Genomic DNA, 24,308 nt, shown 5'->3' with positions numbered 1-24,308 from the left:
CAGTGTTCCAAACAAAGTTGTATCATTGTTCTATCCGGTCAAGTCTCGATCACTAAGTTATTGATTGAACTAATGAAGGAACTAATTGAACCATATGCCTAATGATTTTTTTAAAGCGTAATGTATTGTCGATGTAAAAAATAATTTTTTAAGGGAGAAAAAAAGAAGAAGAATACACTGTAAAGGAATGACAGAATAATAACTATAATAAATTTCTTCATTCTTGAATTGAATGTATTTCAATATTAGGATTCAAACGATTTAATCTCCAACTATTTCAATGCTTTTGAAGGTAAGTAAGAGGTCGGAGAAGTGTCAATGTAAGTAGGGATATCTCTACCTAAGATAATGGGATAAATTAATTTTTATTTTATTTTAAATTAATAAAAAAAGATTATTTATAATCTCATATAAATATTTTTAAATTATTCATTATAAATATCCTCCTCCTGATAGTCGAGGTCATATAACATCGACGACAAACGATGATGATGACAATTGATCTTAAAAATGAGCAATATTGTAACATCGATGGTAACTAAAACAATATTGACTGAGGATAATAAGAGATTATTAGGAAAAAAAATAAATCGATAATATTAAGATTATAAATATTTTTTTTTTAATTATCAATAAAAAAAATTACTAGTGAAAAAAAGGACTATGGATTTTATTATCAATAGTAAAAAAAAATGAATATGAAGCTACAGGAAATTCAAAAAGCATTGAACCCAATCTCTACCTGCATTAGTGACTAGAAATTGAATTATGTGGACCCCGTATGGTCGATCGGACCCAACCGCCATTTAGAAAGCAGGTACCTCACGGGTAGTAAGTCAATAAAGAGGAAAGGTTTTGCCCTTCGAAGTGCCGACTGATGGATATTTCCGTAATTTGCGAGAAAGGATGATGACATATACGTCATTTGGAGATGATAAATCGACTCCGTGGAGATGGCGGAGTTCACGGCGCAGCCGCAGCAGCCATCGTGGACTACAGCCTGGGAGTAGGTGAGAGGTTTTCCAGCTCTCTGTCGCTCTATTAATCCTCTTTTGCATGGTTTGTGACCTGCAATTCGTTCCTTGCTTTGCAGATTTGCATCCGATCTTTGCATCAAGGAAATGGCCGATTCCAAGGTGTATCGCTTCGATGAGGTCTCCAAGCATAACGTCGCCAAAGACTGTTGGCTCATCATCTCCGGAAAGGTCCTACCTTTTTCTTCTACCAATTCTGTGTGTGTGTGTGTGTGTGTGTGTTCGATTAGTTGATTTTGATGGATTTGTCGGCGTTAGAAATTTCTGGCAAGAACTATTAAGTACTCTTTATTTTGAAGGTCGCTCAGTTGAGATCTGTGAGAAAGGGGAAATTTTGGTGGGAAAAAGAGTTCTTTATTTCACAGGGTTCGGATTGTTGATTCTTGGAGAGTTGGTTGTAGAAAGAACACATGATTTGCCTATTAGCTAATAAAGATTATGCTGCGTGACACCCAAATAGGGTTTGGCATGTTCGCAGTAACCTTTGCTGCCGTTAATATTAATTATTCACCAGTATGAATCTGGGGCACTTAGCAAAAGATTTGATTTTGATGTGAAGGCCTCACGTTACACCCAACTGCATATAGAACAATAGGCAAAGGATGTTAGTACCTGATTTTATATGGGTTTATAATAAATGATCCCTTTTAAGTCAAATATTAAAGGATCTTCCCATGCTATAAACTATAAGGGTTTTGATGGCAAAACCAACCACTTCTTTTGTGAAAAAAAGATACATATACAGTAGTCAGTTTAATCATGAGTAGCCTTGGCTTCAATTAAGACCCTTCAATTTGCAAGAGACTAGAAGTAGGCAAGATGCACTCTTGACTAAGACTTCATTAGTCTCTGGCCAGATATTCCTCCAACCAAATGTGTTGTGCACCCCTATGATCTTTCCAAGTTTCTAATTCTTTTCAGGTTGATTTTATAGCATGTTAATAATCTCTGGTAACATAGTCCTACCAAATATTCTCTACAGCTAGACTTTCTGGAGTTACTTTTTTATGGCTTAGTAAATCGTATAGCTTTCAACAGTTATTCGCATTTAGCAGTTCTAATCAATTAATTGTGATTGTTTATGATTGTCTAGATTTCATTCTAAATGATGTTTTTTCTTTATCAATTTTTTGAGGGAAGCATGTATCATATGGGTTGAAGGGTTATATCGAATTGTATCCTTATAGCACATAACATAAATGAAAACCTGAACCTCATAGATTTAGGCATAAGTTTAATTGGTCTCGTATTAGTGAAACCTGTAATGCACGAGCTAGCTGGCTGGCTTCAGAAACTATAAAAATTATGGAATAATGGTAATGATATGTATCCTTAACCTCTTCCTTCTCCTTTTTATTCTTTAAATAAATATTTAGCCATTTAAGGCATCCCTTGTGATCAAAGGATGATATGTTTAGGCACATTCAAATATCACAACCAATTCCAGAATTTAAAGTAGTCGTTAAACTGCCAATACTTTTTGGACTAGGATCCTGTGCACTTAACTGGGTGTTATTGACTTAATTTCTGAATCAGCTGTAATACTTGGTTTGATATTCTATGCTATCTTCTAGCTTTATTACTCATCGAAGAGGTTCTATGTGAAAATCCTGTGTGCTCATGCTTAACACATATTGCTGTCACTAAACATGTTCACCACATTTTCTTTCACTGCTGACTAATGCCAGTGAATGATTGATCGTTTCAGGTTTATGATGTCACCCCATTTTTGGATGAGCATCCTGGTGGCGATGAGGTTTTGCTAGCAGTAACCGGTAAGAATTCAATCTTTTTCCTTTTCTTTTTGACCCTTGCCTTGTATTGTAACTTGCTGTCCCTTGTGATTACGATTTTTGTTGGATGCTTTCTCTGCTTTACTCGAAAGGAATCATAATCAGACCAGTCAAAATTCAGAAGTTTATGTTCTTTTATGTTTACAAAGTATAGTAAAATTCTCTGCTGAATCTCTCTGCAGGAAAAGATGCCACCAATGATTTCGAGGATATAGGTCATAGTAATTCTGCCAGGGATATGATGGCCAAGTACTACATTGGGCAGGTAGATCTTTCAACAGTTCCAACAAAGGGCACCTACATACCACCTCAGCAAGCATCCTACAATCCAGATAAAACTTCAGAGTTTGTAATCAGAATTTTGCAGTTCCTTGTGCCCATAATGATTTTGGGCTTAGCCTTTGCTGTCCGGCGCTTCACCAAAGCAGATTAAGCATTCTGTCATAATTATTCGTCCTCTACAAAATTCGCTACATTAGTCAATTTAAAGACTTGGAAATTATTGAACTATTATGTATTGCTACTTACTGTGATGCAGTGATTGCCTTCTCACGCCTGTTGGTTAAAATTTGCATCAACTTGGTTCTTTCTGATGGAAATGTGATTTTCTTGTGTTGGTGAGATATCTGCCAAAGCTGCTGATAGTCCATTGACAATTTTTTGGTGCTTGATTGTGTACTGCTGCATGGCTGTTGTTTGAAATCTCAGATTTACTGGCTATCATGTGATTTCTGGCTGGAAGCTTAATTTTTGCTCATGCTATGTTGCTGGGAAACCTTCCTTTTTTTGTAGCCATCATATTTCACCCAAGAATTTGACTAATACTCTTGAGAATGTTATTGAGCACCCCTTTGCTGCTTCCCAAATATGATTTCTGGGAATTTTTAGTCTTATATTATGGTTGTAAAGATTCATTAGATGCATCAACTTGTAAAAGAGGTTAGTATTTCATAGCTTGCATGCAGGCTCTGCAGTCACTCAAAGTAATGATGTCTGAGACATCTGCTGATACCAATCCTTGTAACCTTGTCAAGTACTCGCAAGATTTTAGGTTTGCTCATCTTCATAGATCCAGCAGTCCTCAAACACCATCCTCTGTTGGCTGGTTGCCAATGATGAACTAATGAAGTTGCCAATTCAATTACTTGCTTTGTTCTTGTGCAGCTTCAACATATGAGCAAATCGATGAACGTGGAAGGATATGTTAAAAGGGTTCTTGATGACTTCCTAATATTCCAAGTAATTACCAAACAAGTTCATGGAAATCATAGTCTATTTGTTAGATGAATATAAATTAGGTGGCGATCTCTACTTCCTTGTACCCACCTTGACACATCTTAGATGACCTAACTGTTCCTATTAGCTCAACTTCCCCACCTTCCACCTTCCCTTGCTCGCAAACTGCTTGTATAAATGACAGCTCTCTAAGACAAGGCTTGCATCCCAAAACTTGCATTAGCCATGGGCTCCCTCGTCATCAGCAACGAGGACAGGGAAGGCGCGGAGATCATCTACGGCGCGGAAGAATGCCACAGCCACTCCGTAAAGATGCTGGAGGCGGTCGGCTTCCCGAAAGGAGTCCTCCCGCTGAGGAACCTCGAAGAGTGCGGGTGGGTGCAGGCGACGGGCTTCGTGTGGATGAAGCAGAAGGAGCCGTACGAGCACTTCTTCACCGGAACCAACACTCGGGTGAGGTACGACAGGGTGGTGACGGCGTACGTGGAGATGAAGAAGATGAAGAAGATGACGGGGGTGAGGAGCAAGCAGGTGCTGCTGTGGGTGCCCATCACTGAGATGAGCATCACCGACGCCGATGCCGCGAAGATATACTTCAAGTCGGCGGTGGGGATCGGGAGGTCGTTCCCCATCTCGGCCTTCGTCGACGAGGCGGAGGGGCAGGAGGAGGAGAAGAAGAAGCTTGAAGTCGAGGTGGGTGCCTGAGGACGTCAGAAGATGCATTCCCATGTGAACTGTGTGTCCGTCTAAATTGTTCGTGCAATTACATTTATGCCCATCACTATGTATCGATGTAATGATGACGACATATCTATACCCGTTATAATCCGTCCAATAAATTCTGATTAATCACTATTAGTCATTATTATTAGCAGGTTTGAAGGAGTATTAACGATTTAAGTTCGAGTATATTACCACACGTTATTCACGTCGTCGGCCGATCCGTTCTACCTTCCGAGTGGGTCCCGCGACCGTCAAAGCCAAACGTGTTGGACCGGTACTCAGCGACCCAACCACACGAGCTGCACATGCTTCTCCATCGTGTTCCGCGTGGGCCCCGTGGCCGTCACGGGTCGGCACGCGTGTGCGCGACTCGGTGGCCAGTCAATGATCTCAAGTCTTTGGTCAACCAAGAAGAAGATGGAGATGCGTCGGCCTGTGAGAGGAGACGCGCGGCGATCAGATCGGAGAAGACGGATAAGACGTAGAAGAAACGAGCGTCGACTTGATCAGCCGGTAAGGAAAGCGTTCCTCAACGCCGAAACCGCACAAAAAGCCACACCGCCTCTCGCCTCCTATATATATGTCCTTCCATTACCGTCCTAAGCCTGCTCGATTTAGATTTGGATCGATAGTTGCCTACTTAATCCTTGGATCAGAAGAAAACGCTCTCTCTCTTTCTTTGTACGAGGATTGAAGCAGGAGGAGGAGAAGAAGAGAATAGGAAGGGGAACAGTTGCCACCGCCAAGCAGACCACCGTCGATCGATGAGCTTTCTGCAGCTTGGCATGGCCCACCACCACGAGAGGAAGGAGAAGGCGGCGACCGAGGCGGGGGCGCCGCCCAGGGGGTGCATGGCGGTCCGGGTGGGACCGGAAGGCGAGGAGCAGCAGCGGTTCGTGGTGCCGGTGGCGCACCTCAGCCACCCGCTCTTCACGGAGCTTCTGGACGAGGCGGCGGCGGAGTACGGATTCAACCAGGCGGGGCCCATCGCCATCCCCTGCGGCATTGAGCACTTCCGCCGCGTTCAGGACGCCATCGACCGCGAGATAGGCGGCGGCGCTGGCCACCATCACCACCACCACAACCATCACCATCACCATCACCATCACCATCACCACCACCATCTTCCCCACTTCGCAGGTTGCTTCGGAGCTTGATGGTTGAAGAGGCCCGGTTTCTTGGATGTCTAATTGTGGATTAACGACGACGACCAAGAAAACTAATGTATAAAGGAGGGAAAAATAAGGAAATCGAGTTTACATGTATGTTTGTAGGAAATATATAAATATGTTAAGGTATTGTAATATAATAAGTGATTCGTAGTGAAGTTTCCATATTAATTTTGGGTCTACTAAGAGCCCATGTTAAAAATATATTCGTTTTCCAATTCCAATCACAAATTCAATTCATTTTTAACTGTTTCATTTCAACAATAAAAATGAATTCTACATCAAGTAGACATAAAATAATATTCTAAAAAAGAATAATATTCTAAGAGTGGATTGCCCATGTAAAAAAGCTCATAAAATGAATTTTTTTGGGATAAATCAGTCATTATTTTTAAACATTTGTATATATACTATTGAAACAATATAAAATATTTCTCTAAATATTTCAACCGATATGCCTCTCTTGTCACTATTTATCCATCAAAAAAATTAAAGACAATCACTCGTCATTATAAATAATAAATGATTTCTAACATATTCAGATGAGATATCGAATCCTCTCTAATTATTATAAAGTATTGAATTATACAAAACTATATTAAGGGTGTATCCAATAAAATTTCTTGGATACTTAAGTTTGTTTTCGATTGTAGTACGACGATAAGTGTAGAATCCTTTAAAATTAAATGTGTTAGAGGAATCATGTTATGTCAACTCTTAAGAATATGAAATGATCATAAATGCGACTTATAACATATAAAAAATAACAATATATGGTATTAGACTATTAGTCACAAGGTATCAAATTATACCCATACTCTAAAACATGATATCATATTTTAAATTTTTATTATAGGAGTGCAATGGAAAGTATATAATCTTAAAATTAAAATATGCTAACGTATTAAACAAAATTGCAAGGTTTCTTCTATACATATTATTTAGCCTCTAACCAAAAGAAAAACATAAACATAATACATCCAAAAGTTATATACATAAAATGTCCATAGAATATCGTCCATAACTATGCTAGGCTTGCACATGCTTAGTTCTCTACCCAATTATTTGGGTAGAATACTAATATCCTTATTTATAAAATATGATTTACGGTGAATACTTACTCACTAAGCATAAGTTTTCATTCAGGTGAACATACATCATGTATAAGATATTTGATGATGAACATCTCATATACTATGTTATAATCCTATAACACAGTATATGAAGATAAAATTCTATGTCAAAATAATTTAAATGCTTATATGCACATATAGGAAATATAACAATTTGATAAACTTTTATACTCTAAATCATAATATATATATGTATTCTCATACCGTACGATATTATAATACATATATGAATTCTCACACAATACGTTATAATATATATGTACACTTCTATACCGCACAACATAATATATATGTAAACTTCCACACCAATTGTCGTAATATGTCTGTATACTATCACACTGCACATCACAGAAAATACATATTCTCTTATACTGTTCGTCATTATATATACATGCATACAAGATATTTTTATTATAATTCATATATAATTATGCTTACAAAATACATACATTCACATTCAGCTCTATCACGATCATATTACTTGAAACATGTTTTTCAAAATATATTATACATACGATAATTTATATTATTACTATTTTATAACGAGTTAAACTTATATTTTCCTAATTGAACTAAAAAATAAAGATACAAATGAAAGACCATATTCTTTAATAATTGAGGAGCAATATACCTATCAAATTGGAAGCATAAGATGATGAGATATCTTAATTAAGAACCATATATCTTGAATTATTAATTTATAATAATTTATAGTAATAATTTATAAAAAAATGTTTGATATAATCTTATATAAAATAGACCGTACTCAACCTGAAAATTTATCTAAATTTCACTATCAATTTTCTAACCATTCACTTTGAACTATTTAGTATTAATCAAATCATCGCGTAATTTCATAAAAAATTTTTTGCTTTACTATTCTAGCTAACCAAACGATATTGAACTATAATGAAATTTTGTAAAAGACTACACGACATATAAAACTAAATACATATTAAATTTTAACTTAAAATTGAATCATTTGGAGGTTAAACTATCCTCTTAATTCGACTACAACACCTATTTTGTTCTACTCAAATTTGGTTGGGACTATTTAAATTTATAAATCTCATATCTTAGTGTATAGATGTGACATTCACTCAAATTAAAATATCACATAACCAGAAATATTTTAAAACATGGCAAAAGGATAGAGTATAATCATATTCTCGAGGGAGCTTATTTAGTTTGAATATAATCCTTTTTGAAAAAATAAGAGATTCTATGCACTTCAAATTGGGACAATTATAACTCTATATACAAATCCTTTAGAATAATAAGAGAATCATATAAAATATATTCAAAAATTAAATATTAATTCAAAATCTAAGTTACTCAAAAATAGCTAAAAATATCAACTTATAATATGTAAAACTAAAACTTATAATAAGAAAAGAATTTAGTTTTTCTTATCTCATTTATTAGTGTTAAAGGTTTTCTAGCCCCCTAGAAAAGCTAAGGGAATGAATGAGATTAAGAATGAGAAAAATAGTGGTTATCATGTTCATAAAGAGGATGAGATTAAAATAAGATTAATGTGTTTACAAGTTTAGGGTTTAACCTTATTAGGCCTTATTTAGAGTTGTTTTTCTTCTTTTACTAATATAATTAAGTTTACTTTGGCTTGATAAAGATGTTATTTTTTTAGTCTAACCTCATACTTCAATCTCACTTATTTATCTCAATACTTAGTATAACACTTCTCTTTTATTTGTATCTCTATTTAATTTTTCATTACCTCATCATGCATTAGTAACTTATGATTCTCTACATATATAATATTTAAAACTTAAACTTCTTTACATTAATTGTGGTCAAACTCATTCAAGCCTTAGATTCACTTAAGGTTGATTAAAATTTAACCGTCATTTCTGGTCAATCATTTGTATGCTTATTACCATAACTTAACTTGATATTCAAGTCCATTAATATACTTTGATTTATTGCACTATGTTTAATGTAAACATTAATACTTATGCATACCCAACCAATATTTAAAAGAAAACTAAGAATGATATTTCTGAAAAACATATACTTCAATCTTAAAAAATATGAACATATTATTTATCATATTTATGAAGCATAGATATAATAAATTATATCACTAAGTAAAGATAATATATATATATATACATATATATATATATTATATATTATTTATAGTTCAAAATGTGTGAGACTCGAGCACTATATATATATATATATATATATATATATATATATATATATATATATATATATATATATATATATATATATATATATATATATATATATATATATATATATCGGTTCAACCACTCATGATTATAAAGAATACTATCTCTTTTTTGATATAAACTATAAAAAAATTAATATTACTATTTCATAATAACTATTTTAAGGGTTGTCAATGATAAATGAAAATGTCAATTAAAAATAGATTTTGCAAGGTGTGTGTATATATATATATATATATATATATATATATATATATATATATATATATATATATATATATATATATATATATATATATATTAGATTGATTTTTTTGTCCTTTACTATATTTGTTTTGCATAATTTCTCAAATAATCTTATCATACCTTTTCTTTTGGTGAAAAGAGAATTTTCAAATTGAATTTGTCATTGCAGTCAAATCTTTGATGTTTCTTATGTTTTCAATATAGGTATTCTTTTATTAAATTAATTTCCAAATATTTTGGTCTTAAAGTTCAATAAAAATTTAGGCTGAATTATATCCTAATAAAAAATGGGATAAATGATTGATTATAACGGATTCGGAGTTTTCCGTTATATTCGCCGTAACTTAAGTTTCATTACCTCCCGTCGTCTTCGAAAACCCTACTCTACGGACGGACGGCGGCCAGCGGAGATGCAAAGGTTCAGAGCCCTCGCGTCTGCCCGGCGGTCCATCCCGTCTCTCCGCCGCGCTCTCTCTACGACGCGCCCCTCGTCCGCCCATGACCACGCACTCCAGGACGAGGTCAGCCTCCCGTCGATCCTGATCCCTGCGATCTCACTCCCGATTATTGCCTTTCGTTTCTCGCTGCTTATTGTTGAATTTTCAGGTGCTCGTAGAGGGCAAGGCGGCTGCCCGTACCGCAATCCTCAACCGGCCCTCTGCTCTCAATGCTCTGACCAACAGCATGGTATGCTTTCCTGATGCACTTTTGGTGTTCGAGATTTTGCTTGACCGAAAATGAGGCTAGGCATTGTGGTCTTTTTAGGGGATTCGGTTGAAGAAACTCTATGAATCTTGGGAGGATAATCCTGATATTGGGTTTGTCCTGATGAAGGTTAGCTCTTTGCTTATTTAGAGTGGCGAATTGTTTTATTAGTAGTATTGTGGATTTTCTTTGCGTAATACATGTATTCATCAATCACCCGTAAGGAAACTTAAATGTGATTGTGATCTTCCGAAGGGCAGCGGCAAGGCGTTTTGTGCTGGGGGGGATGTTGTCACACTTTATCGGTTGCTTAATGAAGGTATAGTGTTCTTTGTGTGATGTTACAAGGTTTACGATATATTAATTCCGAATTAGGATTTGGTTTACTTGTGTAGATGTTGGTCTCTATGGCAAAAGTCGAAATTAAATAAAAAGAAAAAGAAGTTTATCATTTCAGCTATGCAACACAATCAACTTGATAGCAAGATAAGCAATTTCGAATAATACCGTCCGATACGAGCGATACGTACCGGTCCGTCAGTTTACCAGTACACGGACCACCTCTTACCGAACGAAACGATAAATAAATAAATATATATATATATATATATATATATATATATATATATATATATATATATATATATATTATAAAAGGCGATGTCGCATCGCCTTGTTCGACGAAGTCACCTTTTTATAAAAATATTATATATATATATATATATATATATATATATATTGAGCGGTATATCGAACGGTATATCGTTTGGTATACGGTTTCGTACCGTACCGAGTGAACGTCGAAATTCCGATACGGTACGAAATTGTATACCTTGCTTGATAGGGAAGAAAAATAAATCCACGTTTTCTAGTCTCTACATCTTTGTGATGTTTTTATTTTAGACAAAAAGGGAGGGTGAACAAATAGGAAATACGAAGGAGATTATTTAGTAGGAAAAATAGAAGGTATAGGATCATGATCTTATTTTTTTCGTTAATCCTTTTCTGAAATGTCTGCAAGATATTATGGTTGCTACTAAAGTTAAATGTCTTGTTCATGGATTAGTAACTATCATAATATTTATTAATCAATGATCTTTCCATCAGTAGCTTAGGCAGTGAAAATTGATTAATTGGTTCTTGTAGGGAGCCCATGTATTGGTTAATGCTCAGGAGAGCAACAATCAGCCCAGACCTAAAAAACAAGTAGGTCGATTGATTTGCTGTAGAATGCTGGATGTAGGACATTATCTGGAAATTGCTGCAATTGATCCATAGTTTAAACTTTAAACTGGAAAATCAAGCTAACTGGAATGGACTTAGCTTATTATAATATGTCTCTTGAAAATGCTCTACCTTCTGATAGTCTCTCGAAATTAAGTTTATCCTTAACCAATTGGGAAAATCAGAACTCCTCCATGGTAGGTGAAGTCAAAATTCCTTCATGTTTCTGATTTTTCTGTTACATAGACAATGAGACATGGGACATAAGTGCATGTTATTGTTGTTGTAATTTAACAGTTGATCATACTTTTGGCTGAAACTAATGTTCTTTTACTTTTCTCATGCAGGTAAGGTAGAAAATTGCAAGGACTTCTTCAGGAACTTGTACATGTTCATTTACATCGTAGGTACATATTTGAAGCCACATGTGAGTACAGAAGCTTTAAAATTCACTCTCTTAGGAACATACTGATCTCTCTACTCTATTTTCTCCACTTTGTATATAGTTCATACTTCATAGCATTGTTGTCATACTTTTCCAAATTGAGCCCTTTCTCCTTCAGCACTTGTTCTAATAAGTTGCACCTTAATTATCTCGTGCAGGTGGCTATCATGGACGGTATTACCATGGGTGGTGGAGCAGGAGTCTCTATTCCTGGGACATTTCGTATTGCAACGGATAAGACCGTATGAGTTTCATATTTATACAGTGATGAGCTTTAGACTTTCTACTAGTATAAATTATTGGTTATTACAGTTGTTTAGTCTTGTAAGCTAGTTGATCAGGTGAACTTGGTGGTCTGAATGCTAAGTTTGTTCAAGGAATTCTGTAATATTGGCTTTATATCTGTGACTGTTGCAAAACAATTTTTCATGCATTATGCACCAAAAAAGTTCCTTATATGCACACATTAACATACTTCTCGTAAATGTCAACTTATGGAATGTACAAACTGGAGTTTTATGGTTTTCTAAAAGTTAATTTATGTTTCTTTGTATGGCCACCAATACATATATGTTCCTATTTCTGAGCATTTTTTCAATATTATTTTATCATATTCCTTTTCTTATAGTGAAATAATGAAAGACTAGCTTCATGAGCTTTATCCCAAGAACTTTATAAAATGTCTTTTCTTGTATACCTGTCATTGTTTTTTGTCTTGAACTTGCTGCATATAAAGTTGTACAGAAAACTATTTTCAAGGACGATTTTAAATTAATTATGTGCATCTTTTTTTCCTTCTCATTGTTCTATGTGCTATTGTTATTAAGGATCATTGAATGCACATGTATCTTTCTTGAAATCTTTTAAGATGTATCTAATGTGCAATTGAATTGTTTTAGCAATTTGATCTTTTAGATGAGAACAACCTGTACCTAGATCTCCTCTCTGTTCTAGTAACATCAGTTTTAGTTGAGCTCACTTGTTAAGTAATATATTATATTTAATGATCTTCAGCTTGTTTGAACAATTTCAGATCTTTGCGACGCCAGAAGTTCATATAGGTTTCCATCCTGATGCTGGGGCTTCTTTTTACCTGTCAAATCTAAATGGTCATCTAGGTACAGTTTTTTTTATGGAGTTGCATTCCTGGCGCATGTCAAATCTTTAATATGTCAATTCATTTGCTGCAATCACCCATCCGCTGCTCATATCTGATGTTACTAGTGGTTCTATCTTTTCTATGTGAACCGGTATTGTGTATCTAGTATATTTTGAGCATAGATCGCTATTTCGGGTATTGGACCTGTATCAGTGACATGGTTCAGGTACATGCCTATTGGTTCTGGTGTTCTGACAATTATATACAATAGTGGTGAGTCAAAGAGGAAGGAGGAGAAAAGAAGGGGCGATGGAGGAAGAGGTGGAAGAAGAAGGATGAATGAGTAGGAAGGAAAAGGAAGAACGGAGAGGAGGCAGTGGAGGAAGAAAGAGGAAGAAAGAAGATGAGGCGGTGGAGGAAGAGGGGGAAGAAGCAGAAGGAAGAGGAGGCAGTGGAGAATGAGAAGGAAGGAGAGGAGGTGGTAGGGGAAGAGGAGGAAGAAGGAAGAGTAAGGAGGAGGAAGGAGACGAGGAAGGAGGACGAGGAAAAGGAAGAGGGGAAGATGAGGAAGCGTACGCATCAGGCAGCAGAAGGTGAAACACGTGGATGGTTCACATTCAGGCCATCTAAAAGTCTTAAATCAAATTTTTTTAATGGGTTGGAGCGGACTGCCCGAAACAAGGATTATGCACATACCAGTTCACGCTCGCTTGGACCAGAACATACGGCTTGTTTCTTACCTGTCTGGGCGAAATGGCAGCTCATGATTTTGAGTTCGTGAGTTTTAAGATGCCATATGGGTTTCTTCAAATGTAATAGAAGAATCTGAGTTAACTTTATTGGAAATATCCATAGTCTTTCTGATAAGGATATATTGGACAATCAAATGATGATCCAAGTTTTCATTCTGCAGTATTGCTTTTGTTGGTTTTTCACTTCTATCACATCAATCTGTGGTTATCTTGACCAATTATTTTCATAGCAGTGCATTTTATTCTTTGTTTGAGCAGAATACTTCTTATGATCTTGCTGTAGGGGAATACTTGGCCCTAACAGGTGAGAAGCTCAATGGGGTAGATATGCTTGCAGTTGGCCTTGCTACAAACTATTCGATGAGTGATGTTTGTTCCCTTACTCCATTTTTGGAAATTTCTCTCTGTTCTCGTTTCAGTTTTCTTACTTTTGTCACCTCTTTATTGACTAATAGAGGCTTGATTGGGTTGATGAACGGCTTGCTAAGTTGATGACTGACGATCCTTCAGAAATTGATTCAACACTTGCACAATATGGTGATATTGTCTATCCAGATAAGAATAGCATTGTTCATAGGTATTCTCATGCTTTTAATCTCTTCAAAGTCATAATATTTAGATGATACAAGCTCCAGTAGTGATATATATGTTGTGTTCCTCACTCAAAACATCTATCAGAAAGCATCATTAATGATGTTGCTGATTACAAGCTTCCTGCATATCTGAAGTACATGATACATTTCACTGCTGCTATAATATAGTTTGTCATGCAAAATGTATCCACACAAAGAAGAGATGTATAATGTATAAACCATTTTATTTTGCCATAGTTTATGCAAAAGAATGTTATGTTGTTTTGCTGATTGTGATGATTGCTGTACTAGTCATTCTTTTTTATACGACATAGTAATATCTACCGTGATGTTTTTTCTTTTTTGCCTATTTTATATATAAATGACTGAAAATGTACAAGTAGCTGCATCTTTTATGAAGAGTATTTTGGTTCCTTGTTCAGGCTGGAGGCCATAGATAAATGTTTTGGCCATGAAACTGTTGAGGAAATCTTGGATGCTTTGGTGAGCCCCCTTGGTCCATTGATCTCTACAACTCTTGTCAGATTAATTTGTACATGTATTACTGTGGCTGCACATATGACATCATGGTTTCATTTATTAGTGAGAACTGGAGGGAAAAGTAAAGGTCTTAGGTCACAATTTTGTTTCACTAGTAAGATTGCTAAATCACTATTTGCTTTTATGAGGATGCATTCTTGTCCTTCATTTTTTTTAAGTTCCAAAGTATAATCTTTATTTTTATCATGAAGTCATTGCTATAATCTTTTGATCATAATTTGTGGCATTGTTATGGTTTTTATTTCTTTTACAGCTTTGACATGAAATACAGTTCTTTTTCATTTTTGTTTGGATCACTTTGTACATTTGAGTGACAACATGAGGCCTTACTCCAGGTTGCAGTTTCAAACAATTAATAATTCAGACAGCATTTTTTTCCTCTATTTCACCATAAATTGTTAAAAAAAAAAGGGTCAGGATTAAGACATCCACAACCTGTGAGTCATTTGAGCAAAGAGTAGGCAACGATTCTTTTTTTTGTTAATTTTTACCAGGGTGAACCCTTTTCTTGGGATTAAGAATAGTCAGCTACAAGCATCAAGTTTTTCCAACTTAACCATCAGAGTTAGTAGATAAACTAAATCTCTACTATTTTTGTCTATTAGTTATTCATGCATTTCAACCGTGCTGAAATGAGAATGAGGTGGACCTTAAAAGAAAAAAAGAGAATGCAACAGCCTTCTTGCAGCCCACTGTAGAAAGAACACATATTTTTGGTCTTATGCAATAATGCGTTCATTTACATGTTCTTTATCACACACAGGAAACTGAGGCAGCCAGATCAAATCAAGATTGGTGTATTTCTGCATTAAAGAAACTAAAAGAAGCTTCTCCATTGAGTTTAAAGGTTTCCCTGCGATCTGTAAGTTGTTAGAACCCTCTTGCTGAATACCATGCTCTTGGTAATTATCCGCTGATGTTTCCTCAGAAAACTTAAATAGATCCGAGAAGGAAGATGTCAGACATTCGATGAATGTCTTGTTCGCGAGTATCGAATGTCGCTTCATGGGATCTCAAAATTGGTTTCCAATGACTTCTGCGAGGTACTTGAACCATTGATCAACTAGAAAGGTTTTAGTTTGTTCCGTAAATTTCCTAACCTCTTTCTCCTGGTTCTACAGGGTGTTCGAGCACGATTAGTCCATAAAGACTTGGCTCCTAAGGTATCTATAGCAACAATTTAAAATGGTTCAAAATTTTCATTATTTTATGAAGTGTTTTCATTCATGAACCATGCAGTGGGATCCTCCAGTTCTGGAAAAAGTATCAGAAGACATGGTCGATCATTATTTCTCACCTCTTGGTGAATTCGAGCCTGATCTAAAGCTACCTACGCACTTGCGTGAAGCTTTTATCTGATTCTGGATTTGTCCAGAATGCTTCAGCTTTCACAAAGCCAGTCAACCAGGGAGGCAGATGGTTGTATAATTCTGTTATAGCAAGCAAGGTTTAACTCTTTTGTTAGGAAATAGAAAAGAGAGTATCAGCAATTTCATATCCAAATTGAAACAGTCCTTGAAACAAATCCATCCTGGATGTGGCAGTACATGCAAAGCTTGCTGCTGTTCTCTTCTCCTTTGGATTGAAACTATGATTGGGCATATTAAAGAACTCTGAATACTCGATTGGATTTTTATTCTTCATTCATTCTTCATTCATTTGATCGGGAATACTCTAAACTACTATATTGTGCATAGGAAGAAATGGTAATAGCTTTTGAATATTATGAATGCGCATGAGCATTTGAGATACTTGATGAATAAACGTGAAATTTTACACATGAAATGGATTCATACTTGTATGCACCTCAACTCAGCCTAAACATGAAATCAAGATTGGGATTGGGGTTCAGTAACAACAACAAATAAACAACAATAAAGTCTTTTCCATCTCTTTGAGATTGATTATATAAATCTTTTACTTTTTACAGTCATTGAGGTCTGTAAAAATCATGAGATTGAGATTGAGATTGGGGTCCGGTAAATTCCAAAATATTCAAGCTAGAGAAAGAAAGCCTGGTGTCCAAAGAATTATGGAGTAACAGTCATCAGATAGAAAAATTGAGAAAGTTGATCTTAAAGAAAGTAATTACTGTTGGACTAACTACATCAAAGATATGATTATACTCATTTGATATGCTCTTTCTTTCTGCTGATAGAAGGCAAAGTGAAACAGTATAGTAGCAGACTTGCTTTATGCTAGGGTTAAGCACCTAAGTCTCTCTCTCTCTCTCTCTCTCTCTCTCTCTCTCTCTCTCTCTTTTATGACTCATTTCCAACTTCCAACCTACATCTTTTCTTTTTTATGGTGTTTGCTAAGGAATGGACACATGTAGGGATTTTGTATCATTCATATCACTACTGACAAAGCATTGTTGACAGAATCAACAGGACAAAAGCTGGAGTGACAGAAGAGTTAGATTCCAAATATTAAATTTAGATTGCAAATGATGAATGCCAGCCCATATCACATGGGTTTTAGCTATATTTTCAGACATCCTCTTTATCTTTCTTGGGACTAAAAGGAGTCCGATTCTGATATGATAATATCTGCATGTACAGTAGCAAATCTACACAGAAATTTGTGGCAACTTGAAGCACTAAACCTCCATGAGGAAAAGACAGTTGAGCAACCTGCCACAAATAAATGGGTCATAATTTGATTCAGGAGTAAATGGTTGGTTGATATCATACCAAGTGGGTTGGTGGGACCTAATGCTCACCCATTTAATGACACAAACATAACTGAGTTGGAAAATTAATAGGTTTCAGTAAGCAGAGAGGGGGGCTGGGAACTTTCTCAGCCCTCCCCACTCAACATTCATCTGAAACAAAAAGATAGTTTAGGGATTGTTGCATTCTTGTTCATGACATCCATCAAAGAGCATGCACTTGAACACATTTTTAAGGATTCAGTGATGGCCATATCTACCATTCAGAGTTTATCTAGATCAGATATCGATTCAAGAAAAAAACTTCGTTAGCTTTATAATCCAGTGATATTTCATCTCTAATCATAACTCATTCCATAATTTTTCTACATCAATCGATTCAGACCACTACTTGGTTTCACTAGTATAGTACTTTTGAAACATCCAAAATAACCATCCCTCAATGCCAGTCTCCTAAATCAAGAGAATCTGGTTGCCTTGCTGAAACAGAGATCACAAGAACTGTAAAGAGCTGTTTTGACAGTGATCTGATTTCGCCAGAAAAGCTAGAAATGAGTCAGAAAGACTGGTCGAGGACAAACCTTTGATCAAAGATGACATAAGCATCACAGTAGCTTAATGGAGTTTGGTCCCTGAATTCTAAACGGAGTCAGTCATGAACGAAGGAAGTCAGAAATACCAACTTGTCTCCTGGCAGCAGAGTGAAAGCATAGTAATGGAGTTTCTCCTCGATGATGGACATTGATTTAGTGACAACTCTGGTCAGTGATGAAACCAAGGAGACTCATTTTGGTCAACTGTCTCCGACACCACATTCTCTTGTAGGCTGTAGCTGATGCATCAATAGTTCTATTTCTGGTTAGAGCAGCACATACCAAATGTTTTAGTCTGTCCAAGATTGATGACTCTCTTTCTTGTTTGCATGTAGCACCCATGTTTGATCAATCTAACCTACCTCGAGAAGATCCTGGGATGATAAGCTCGCATGTCCTTTATCTGCTAACCCACTGTAGAGAAGTGAAGGTTTCTTTCACATGATTCCATGGTTGCCAAAATTCCACAATCTTCATCTCGCATGGCAATGGCGATGGCAATAGTTACCTAACAATCTGCTTGCCATTGAGTGAATCCAAGCAGGGACCATGCCATGAATGCAGTGGGCATGAGCTAAAAATAGATGTGTATCCATTCACTTGACATGTATTATATACTTCTACTATCATCCAATCTAACTCACATAAATATAGAATTGACCACATGATACATATTGAGAAGATCCAACAAAATCTCAAGTTACTGATATGCTGCACGATACTCGACAAATCTCATCAGAGCAGTGGACCTCAGATCCTTCACCTTCGTGGATTCTTGCTCCCCTTAGCAAGTCGAGAACACTGGTCCTACCATTTGCCCAAGTAGATCTAACATCACAAGATGCAGGTTTCTTGCAACACAGACAATATGCCTCAGTCACACTCAAGCACACCAAGAACAGACAAAAATTCTATACCTGTGCCAAAAAGAGGGATTTTTACACGATCAGACCGTCTCCCCACAGTCATTGGCATCGCCGGGTCGGTAAGCCGAGTTGGAGGATGACCACCAGAAAATAAGACATCTTTGAAGACGAAAGGGAGGAAGCCATTGTTGAGGGTTGAGTTTAGAGCTTGTAGATGATAAGGAAGCAGGGGAGGACCGCTCTGGGATCGAATACTACGAGCTCCCCGTTGCCCAGGCTCACCGAGTCGGCGTCCGACTCGGTGTGGTCCGACTCGCCCCTGACGCGGCCCGCGATGACCCGGCACACCAACATCCCCTTCCGACCGTCCCCGCCGTCGCCACTCGCGTGCGCGCCGCCGCTCCCCGCGAAGGTTCGGACCCCCTTCGCCTCCCCCCCAGCCGACGACCGCACCACGTCACGCGCCACCCCGGCGTCGTAAACGCCGCCGGCGCCGCGCCCGAGGTGGAACCTCAACACCTCGTTCCCGTCCGCGGCGCAGCGGGCGCCATCGACGGCCCGACCGCGGACCGCCGCGCGGTGCTCCTCGAACCGGGCTAGCGTCCGGGCCGGGTTGTCGACCCGGAAGAGCATCTCGATCTCGCCCGGGAACGCGCCCCCGGCGGAAGCTGACCAGCTCGAGCTGAAGATGATCTCCACCACCCGCCGCGAGGAGTGGCCCTTCGGCAGCTCCTCCATCGTCGGGAACGGGTCCGCGTGGACGGGCCGCACGAGCCCGTCCGCCGGCGTCGACGGAGACGCTCGTGCGGGCCTCTGCTTGCGATTGTGGTTCTGCGTCGTCTCGGGCAGTGGCTTCTTGTTCAGCGCATAGGAGGAGGAGGAGCGGGGTTGCTTGGGGAAGAGGAAGACGACGTCCTTAACAGCGTGAGAGGAGTTGCTGCAAGAGACGGTGGAGAGCAGCGGCTTCTTGGACGACGGCGTCGGCGGATAGACGACGTCTTCCACGGCGTTAGACTTGCAATGCAGGGACTTGACCCATCCCGTCGCCATTAGACGGCGACGATGACGGTGCTGACGGCCAAACTTGTGCAGCAAAACAATGAGAGAGAGAGAGAGAGAGAGAGGCGGTGTTAAGTGGTGGTAGGAAGAGGTGATGGCCCTGTTTGAGTAATATGTACTACTACTTGGGTGGTGGGTTCGATTCAAGGTGGAGTATGATTTCCTGTGCTCTATATGATGCCTGAGAAGGGTGTTAATTGTCGTCGAGTGCACGATTACCCCTCCATTGCTCATTTGCCATTGCACCTGGGTTTGGATTAACCCGCATTTAATACCCTTTTAATTGATGGCCTTATTTTGTACTATGTTTCTTGTTAGGTGAGAGATTGACCTTCCTTTCCTAATGCTATCACAATCACCTGACTCCAGGTTATGATATCACCTTCTCTTATTCAAGTGAGGTCAGTCCATTTTTTGAAGACTTGAATAAGCGTACTGTTTCCACATGTCATTCATTTCAAACCTCTCAACACCTTTGGCCACAAAGGCACTATTCAATTGGGGTTCAGGAGAAAGAGACAAGCAGATTAGTCCACTCTTCCACCAAGCCAGAGAGGACTAAATGAATTCTCACTCAGTACTTACCATGTCAGTGTTAAGGAGAAAAATCCAACCTCAGAAATGTATTGTCTCTCACTACTGGTCAAACCTCAACTGCCATTGGTCCATAATTTTAAATGTATAAGGATTCTGCTACTGCTGATGAGTATCTGAATCTAACCCCAGGCAAAAGTTTGATCTTCACTTGAAACATGTGATATACTTGTTAATCCTTAAACTAAATTGCAGTAGTTGAATATAATCTGTAACATCCCCATCATTCATATTGCTATAATACAATAGTCTGCACAAGCAAACTCACAAAATCAAAATGATCATATCATGTCTGCAGTGAGAGTCAACCATCTCAATGTGAGGTGGACTAAATCAAGGTCATAGAGTTCCTTTTGGAGTCATTTCCTTTTGTTTTCTATTGAGCTCAAATAGGCAAACTGTTTCAGTATTGCCCTCCGCTGAGCTGTGCCGACTTTCTGGAGACAGGAAGAATGACAGTCATCCATGTGAGTTGTCGGTAGAGACTGGATTTTTATATCAACTAGACTGCTGTCACAGGCTTATTGCCGTGGAGAAATTAATGGAGACACAATATTAATATGCATTGATGAGAAAGACACTGAAGAAGGAAGAGGAGTTGAAGTTAGCCACTCAAGTCTGCAACACAGTCTCACTGCAAGATGATCCAGTGATGGAGTTCAAGGCGATCAGAAGCCAAGCTGTTTTCTGATGGAGATTAGGAATTCAAAGAGGAGATGAGGAAGAAGATGATAGTTTGAGTGACCATCAATACACGGACACAACCTAACTACTATAACTATCTCCTAAAACTCCCTACTAAATTCCATATATCTTCAAGATATCAGGCATATCAAGAGTGACTACATCAACTTTGCGAACATACAACACCTTGTTGATGACATGTTTCTGTCCTATTCATGATCACTTCACAAACTGATGGCATGTGCAGTCAATGGTGCTTCACTGCCCCCCTTCAGTTGTTGTACTGAAAGTGACATCTAAAGGAGTGCAATCATGCAGCAACCCCCATAGGAAAGAAGGCTTTCAACAGGTACTAAGCCTTGATGCTAATTTTGGTCAACTGTTCATTCTTTTGTTTAGCAACCAAGTAAAGCAGCTAGATGCATGTCTACTAAAAGATGGATCAAATACCACAATGGATTTAGTATCTTCCACACGAACAACACTCAAATCCAGATCATGGGTAGATCGAGTTCGCATCCTTGGCCTAAAACCTACGCCACAAATTGGGCACTTTCCATGACAGCACCCAGTGGTCCTTTTAACGAACACATGGTAGACGCAATCACGATCCAGTCCACAAGAAGTGAAAATGTTTGGACAACGGTGGCATGGTCAATCAGTGGGGAAGAAGGGAAACTATTAGATGCAACAATCACGACCAAAATCCACCCGGGAAACATCTGATCTGGTATTTCTAGGTTGAGAAAAGGGCTGCTACATAGGCAACAAGGACGGTATCGATCCGAGTACGAGATCGATCAGTGAACTGCTGCATCGATGGGGAAGAAAGAAAACAAGACTCGATCCTGAATGTTAAATTTCCCTTCCCATGCCCTGCAATGAACATCTAATTCCAACCTTGGAAATGGCAGTACCAAATCACACAAGAAATTGTATTCGCATTACCCGACAGAGAGAAATACAAAGGAAAGAAAAGCAAGGCCCGGAGCGGAAAGACCATACCTTGTTGGCCTCGTAGCAAAGGGGGCACCGGAGCAGAAATGGCGCCTCTTCCTCTTCGCTTCCCCATAATTGAGAGTTAAAGCTTCATCTTCCTTTTATCGTCAAACATTCCTGATGTGAGCGAAGTCACAGTCTTTCTACCTCATTCCGACCAACAGAAAAGATCTTTCCATATCTTAATCAAAAGCATATATATATATATATATATATATATATATATATATATATATATATATATATTGTTAAATTCAAATTTAAATTTATTTAAAAAAATAAATTTAATTAGAACTCCTTCCAATAGTTAGAATTTAATAAGACTCCTTGGAATCTCCTAAGATACTAAAGAACCCTAACACGAACAAGAGTGTATATTCGGGAGTTGATACTCATAATCTCAAGAGTACATATGATTAAAAGCGATACAACAGTAAGATTAGCAAGCAATACAAGAGTAAAGCAGCAATTAAGGATCGAAGCACTGTCACACTTGTTAGATCGAACCCACAGCTCAAGGATCAAGGTCTAGCTAGGAACGGAACCAGCTGAAACCAAGGCTGTTAGGATCGTAAGACCTCTCCGGCGGCGGCGGCTGGTCGTTCGCAGCCAGCGTCTTGGCGAACCGGCCTTTCACCCTCGGCCTCATTTCGGCGTACGCCTTCCTCGACTCGTACCGCACTTGCTTCTCGTACCGCCGCTTCTTCCGCTTCTCCTTGTACCTCATGATCTTGGCTTCTCTCTCCCTGCTGGCGTCGCTGCCTCGGCCGCCGTCCGTGGGATGTCCCGCCTCTTGGTTGCTCCCACTCGAAGCGTCCGTGAATGTGGTGCCCGAGAAGGACATCTACGAAGAAGTTTTGGTAGTCATTAAGACAACAGATTCATGAGAGAAAAGTTTGGCTTGCTCAAAATGCCTGCTTACGGAAGGCACATGAAATAATAATTGTATCAGTGGATGTTTCCAATCGGATAATGATGATGGATTCGCTGATGCTGGAAGATGACCATTAGGTTTATTAGTGTAGAAATCGACAAGAAAGAAGTTGGTATCAGGAAAGATTAGAATTGGTGCAATGAATCTGATCTCCTTTCTAGTTCTACAGCATATTCCTTGGCTGCGGTAAGTGATAGATTTCTTTTTGTTTGTGGATAATTTGATTGAGATTGGGCACATAAATTTCCTACCTTATAAATTTCAAGGTCACATGAAATAGGAAATCTTCTAAAGAGGAGAAGAAGGGGAAATAAAAGGAGGAAGAATAATAGGCTGTGATTATGCCGCCACCGATGACCGCAGAAACCACAAAACTGCTATGAGAGATCGAAGAGAGCTGGACCACTCACGATGGTGGCGCTCGACGATGGCTGTCTCATGGCCAGACCTGCCGCGGTCGAGACCTGGATCGAGTCCGGCGGCCGAGTCGCACTCAAGCAGACATCAAAAGTCAACCCATCTCCGAACTCATCGCTGGTTTCTCTCAAGCTACAAAGAGGCTGGTACCCAGAGGGCACCGGCGGCCTTTCCTCCTCCGGCGGCGGCCCGTCGTAGTTCAGATCGTTGAACATCCACGCCACCGCGCTGTCGTGCCCGAAGAACTGGAACTCGCGCAGCTCGTCGGGGCCTCGAATTACCGGGTCGTCGAACGTCGGCGCCGCGCGGTTGAGGTCGGTGCAGCGGGGACACGGGCCGCCGGCGCCGCGGCAGACGTCGCACGGGTTGGACGAGGACATGACCTCGATCATGTGGTTGAGGGCGGCAGCCGGATAGGGAGAGGGAAGGGCTGCCGAGGTGTGGTGGGAGTTAAATGGGGGTGTGTGTGGGCGGCAATGAGGAGCGAGGAAGAGATATAGGTGTGTGTGGGCGGCAATGAGGAATCATCGCCATTGGCGTGCGTACATGCAAGACCAAAAATGTTTGGTGATGAACGCTT

General features: G+C 38.7%; 6 protein-coding genes across 7 annotated transcripts; 4 read left to right on the top strand and 2 right to left on the bottom strand.

The window, feature by feature from the left end:
• Window positions 1–860: 860 nt before the first annotated feature.
• Window positions 861–3,379, top strand: LOC135636828 (cytochrome b5-like). The gene is made up of 4 exons (XM_065148902.1): window positions 861–1,010; window positions 1,094–1,205; window positions 2,743–2,809; window positions 3,010–3,379. Exons 1-4 carry the CDS (start codon window positions 907–909, stop codon window positions 3,258–3,260), a joined length of 534 nt encoding a protein of 177 aa, XP_065004974.1. The 5' UTR covers window positions 861–906; the 3' UTR covers window positions 3,261–3,379.
• Window positions 3,380–3,929: 550 nt separating this feature from the next.
• Window positions 3,930–4,915, top strand: LOC135636829 (uncharacterized). The gene has a single exon (XM_065148904.1). The coding sequence runs from the start codon at window positions 4,289–4,291 to the stop codon at window positions 4,766–4,768; it is 480 nt and encodes a 159-aa protein (XP_065004976.1). The 5' UTR covers window positions 3,930–4,288; the 3' UTR covers window positions 4,769–4,915.
• A 317-nt stretch (window positions 4,916–5,232) lies between these two features.
• LOC135636830 (auxin-responsive protein SAUR32-like) lies at window positions 5,233–6,159 on the top strand. The gene has a single exon (XM_065148905.1). It carries the CDS (start codon window positions 5,551–5,553, stop codon window positions 5,941–5,943), a length of 393 nt encoding a protein of 130 aa, XP_065004977.1. The 5' UTR covers window positions 5,233–5,550; the 3' UTR covers window positions 5,944–6,159.
• A 3,744-nt stretch (window positions 6,160–9,903) lies between these two features.
• Window positions 9,904–16,547, top strand: LOC135634798 (small ribosomal subunit protein mS47-like). 2 transcript variants are annotated; one of them, XM_065145400.1, is made up of 14 exons: window positions 9,905–10,074; window positions 10,160–10,240; window positions 10,319–10,387; window positions 10,514–10,577; window positions 11,830–11,909; window positions 12,086–12,169; window positions 12,961–13,045; window positions 14,062–14,147; window positions 14,234–14,355; window positions 14,794–14,854; window positions 15,675–15,773; window positions 15,853–15,954; window positions 16,033–16,074; window positions 16,151–16,547. In XM_065145400.1, the coding sequence occupies exons 1-14, from the start codon at window positions 9,964–9,966 to the stop codon at window positions 16,268–16,270; spliced, it is 1,206 nt and encodes a 401-aa protein (XP_065001472.1). In that variant the 5' UTR covers window positions 9,905–9,963; the 3' UTR covers window positions 16,271–16,547. The 2 variants fall into 2 exon arrangements, with proteins under 2 accessions (XP_065001473.1, XP_065001472.1); XM_065145401.1 differs by lacking the exons at window positions 16,033–16,074; window positions 16,151–16,547 and having other exon boundaries at window positions 9,904–10,074; window positions 15,840–15,954.
• A 1,081-nt stretch (window positions 16,548–17,628) lies between these two features.
• LOC135636329 (uncharacterized) lies at window positions 17,629–22,517 on the bottom strand. Its single transcript, XM_065148013.1, has one exon. It carries the CDS (start codon window positions 20,332–20,334, stop codon window positions 19,243–19,245), a length of 1,092 nt encoding a protein of 363 aa, XP_065004085.1. The 5' UTR covers window positions 20,335–22,517; the 3' UTR covers window positions 17,629–19,242.
• Window positions 22,518–22,733: 216 nt separating this feature from the next.
• On the bottom strand, window positions 22,734–24,260 carry LOC135635791 (transcription factor GHD7-like). Its single transcript, XM_065147130.1, has 2 exons — window positions 23,722–24,260; window positions 22,734–23,221 (listed from the first exon to the last, which is right to left on the bottom strand). Exons 1-2 carry the CDS (start codon window positions 24,118–24,120, stop codon window positions 22,910–22,912), a joined length of 711 nt encoding a protein of 236 aa, XP_065003202.1. The 5' UTR covers window positions 24,121–24,260; the 3' UTR covers window positions 22,734–22,909.
• Window positions 24,261–24,308: the final 48 nt, after the last annotated feature.

The sequence above is a fragment of the Musa acuminata genome, chromosome BXJ3-4 (assembly GCF_036884655.1).
Source record: "Musa acuminata AAA Group cultivar baxijiao chromosome BXJ3-4, Cavendish_Baxijiao_AAA, whole genome shotgun sequence".
NCBI classification, from domain to species: domain Eukaryota; kingdom Viridiplantae; phylum Streptophyta; class Magnoliopsida; order Zingiberales; family Musaceae; genus Musa; species Musa acuminata.
Note: the sequence above shows the minus strand (reverse complement) of the source record. Positions and strands in the feature narration are given on the sequence as shown.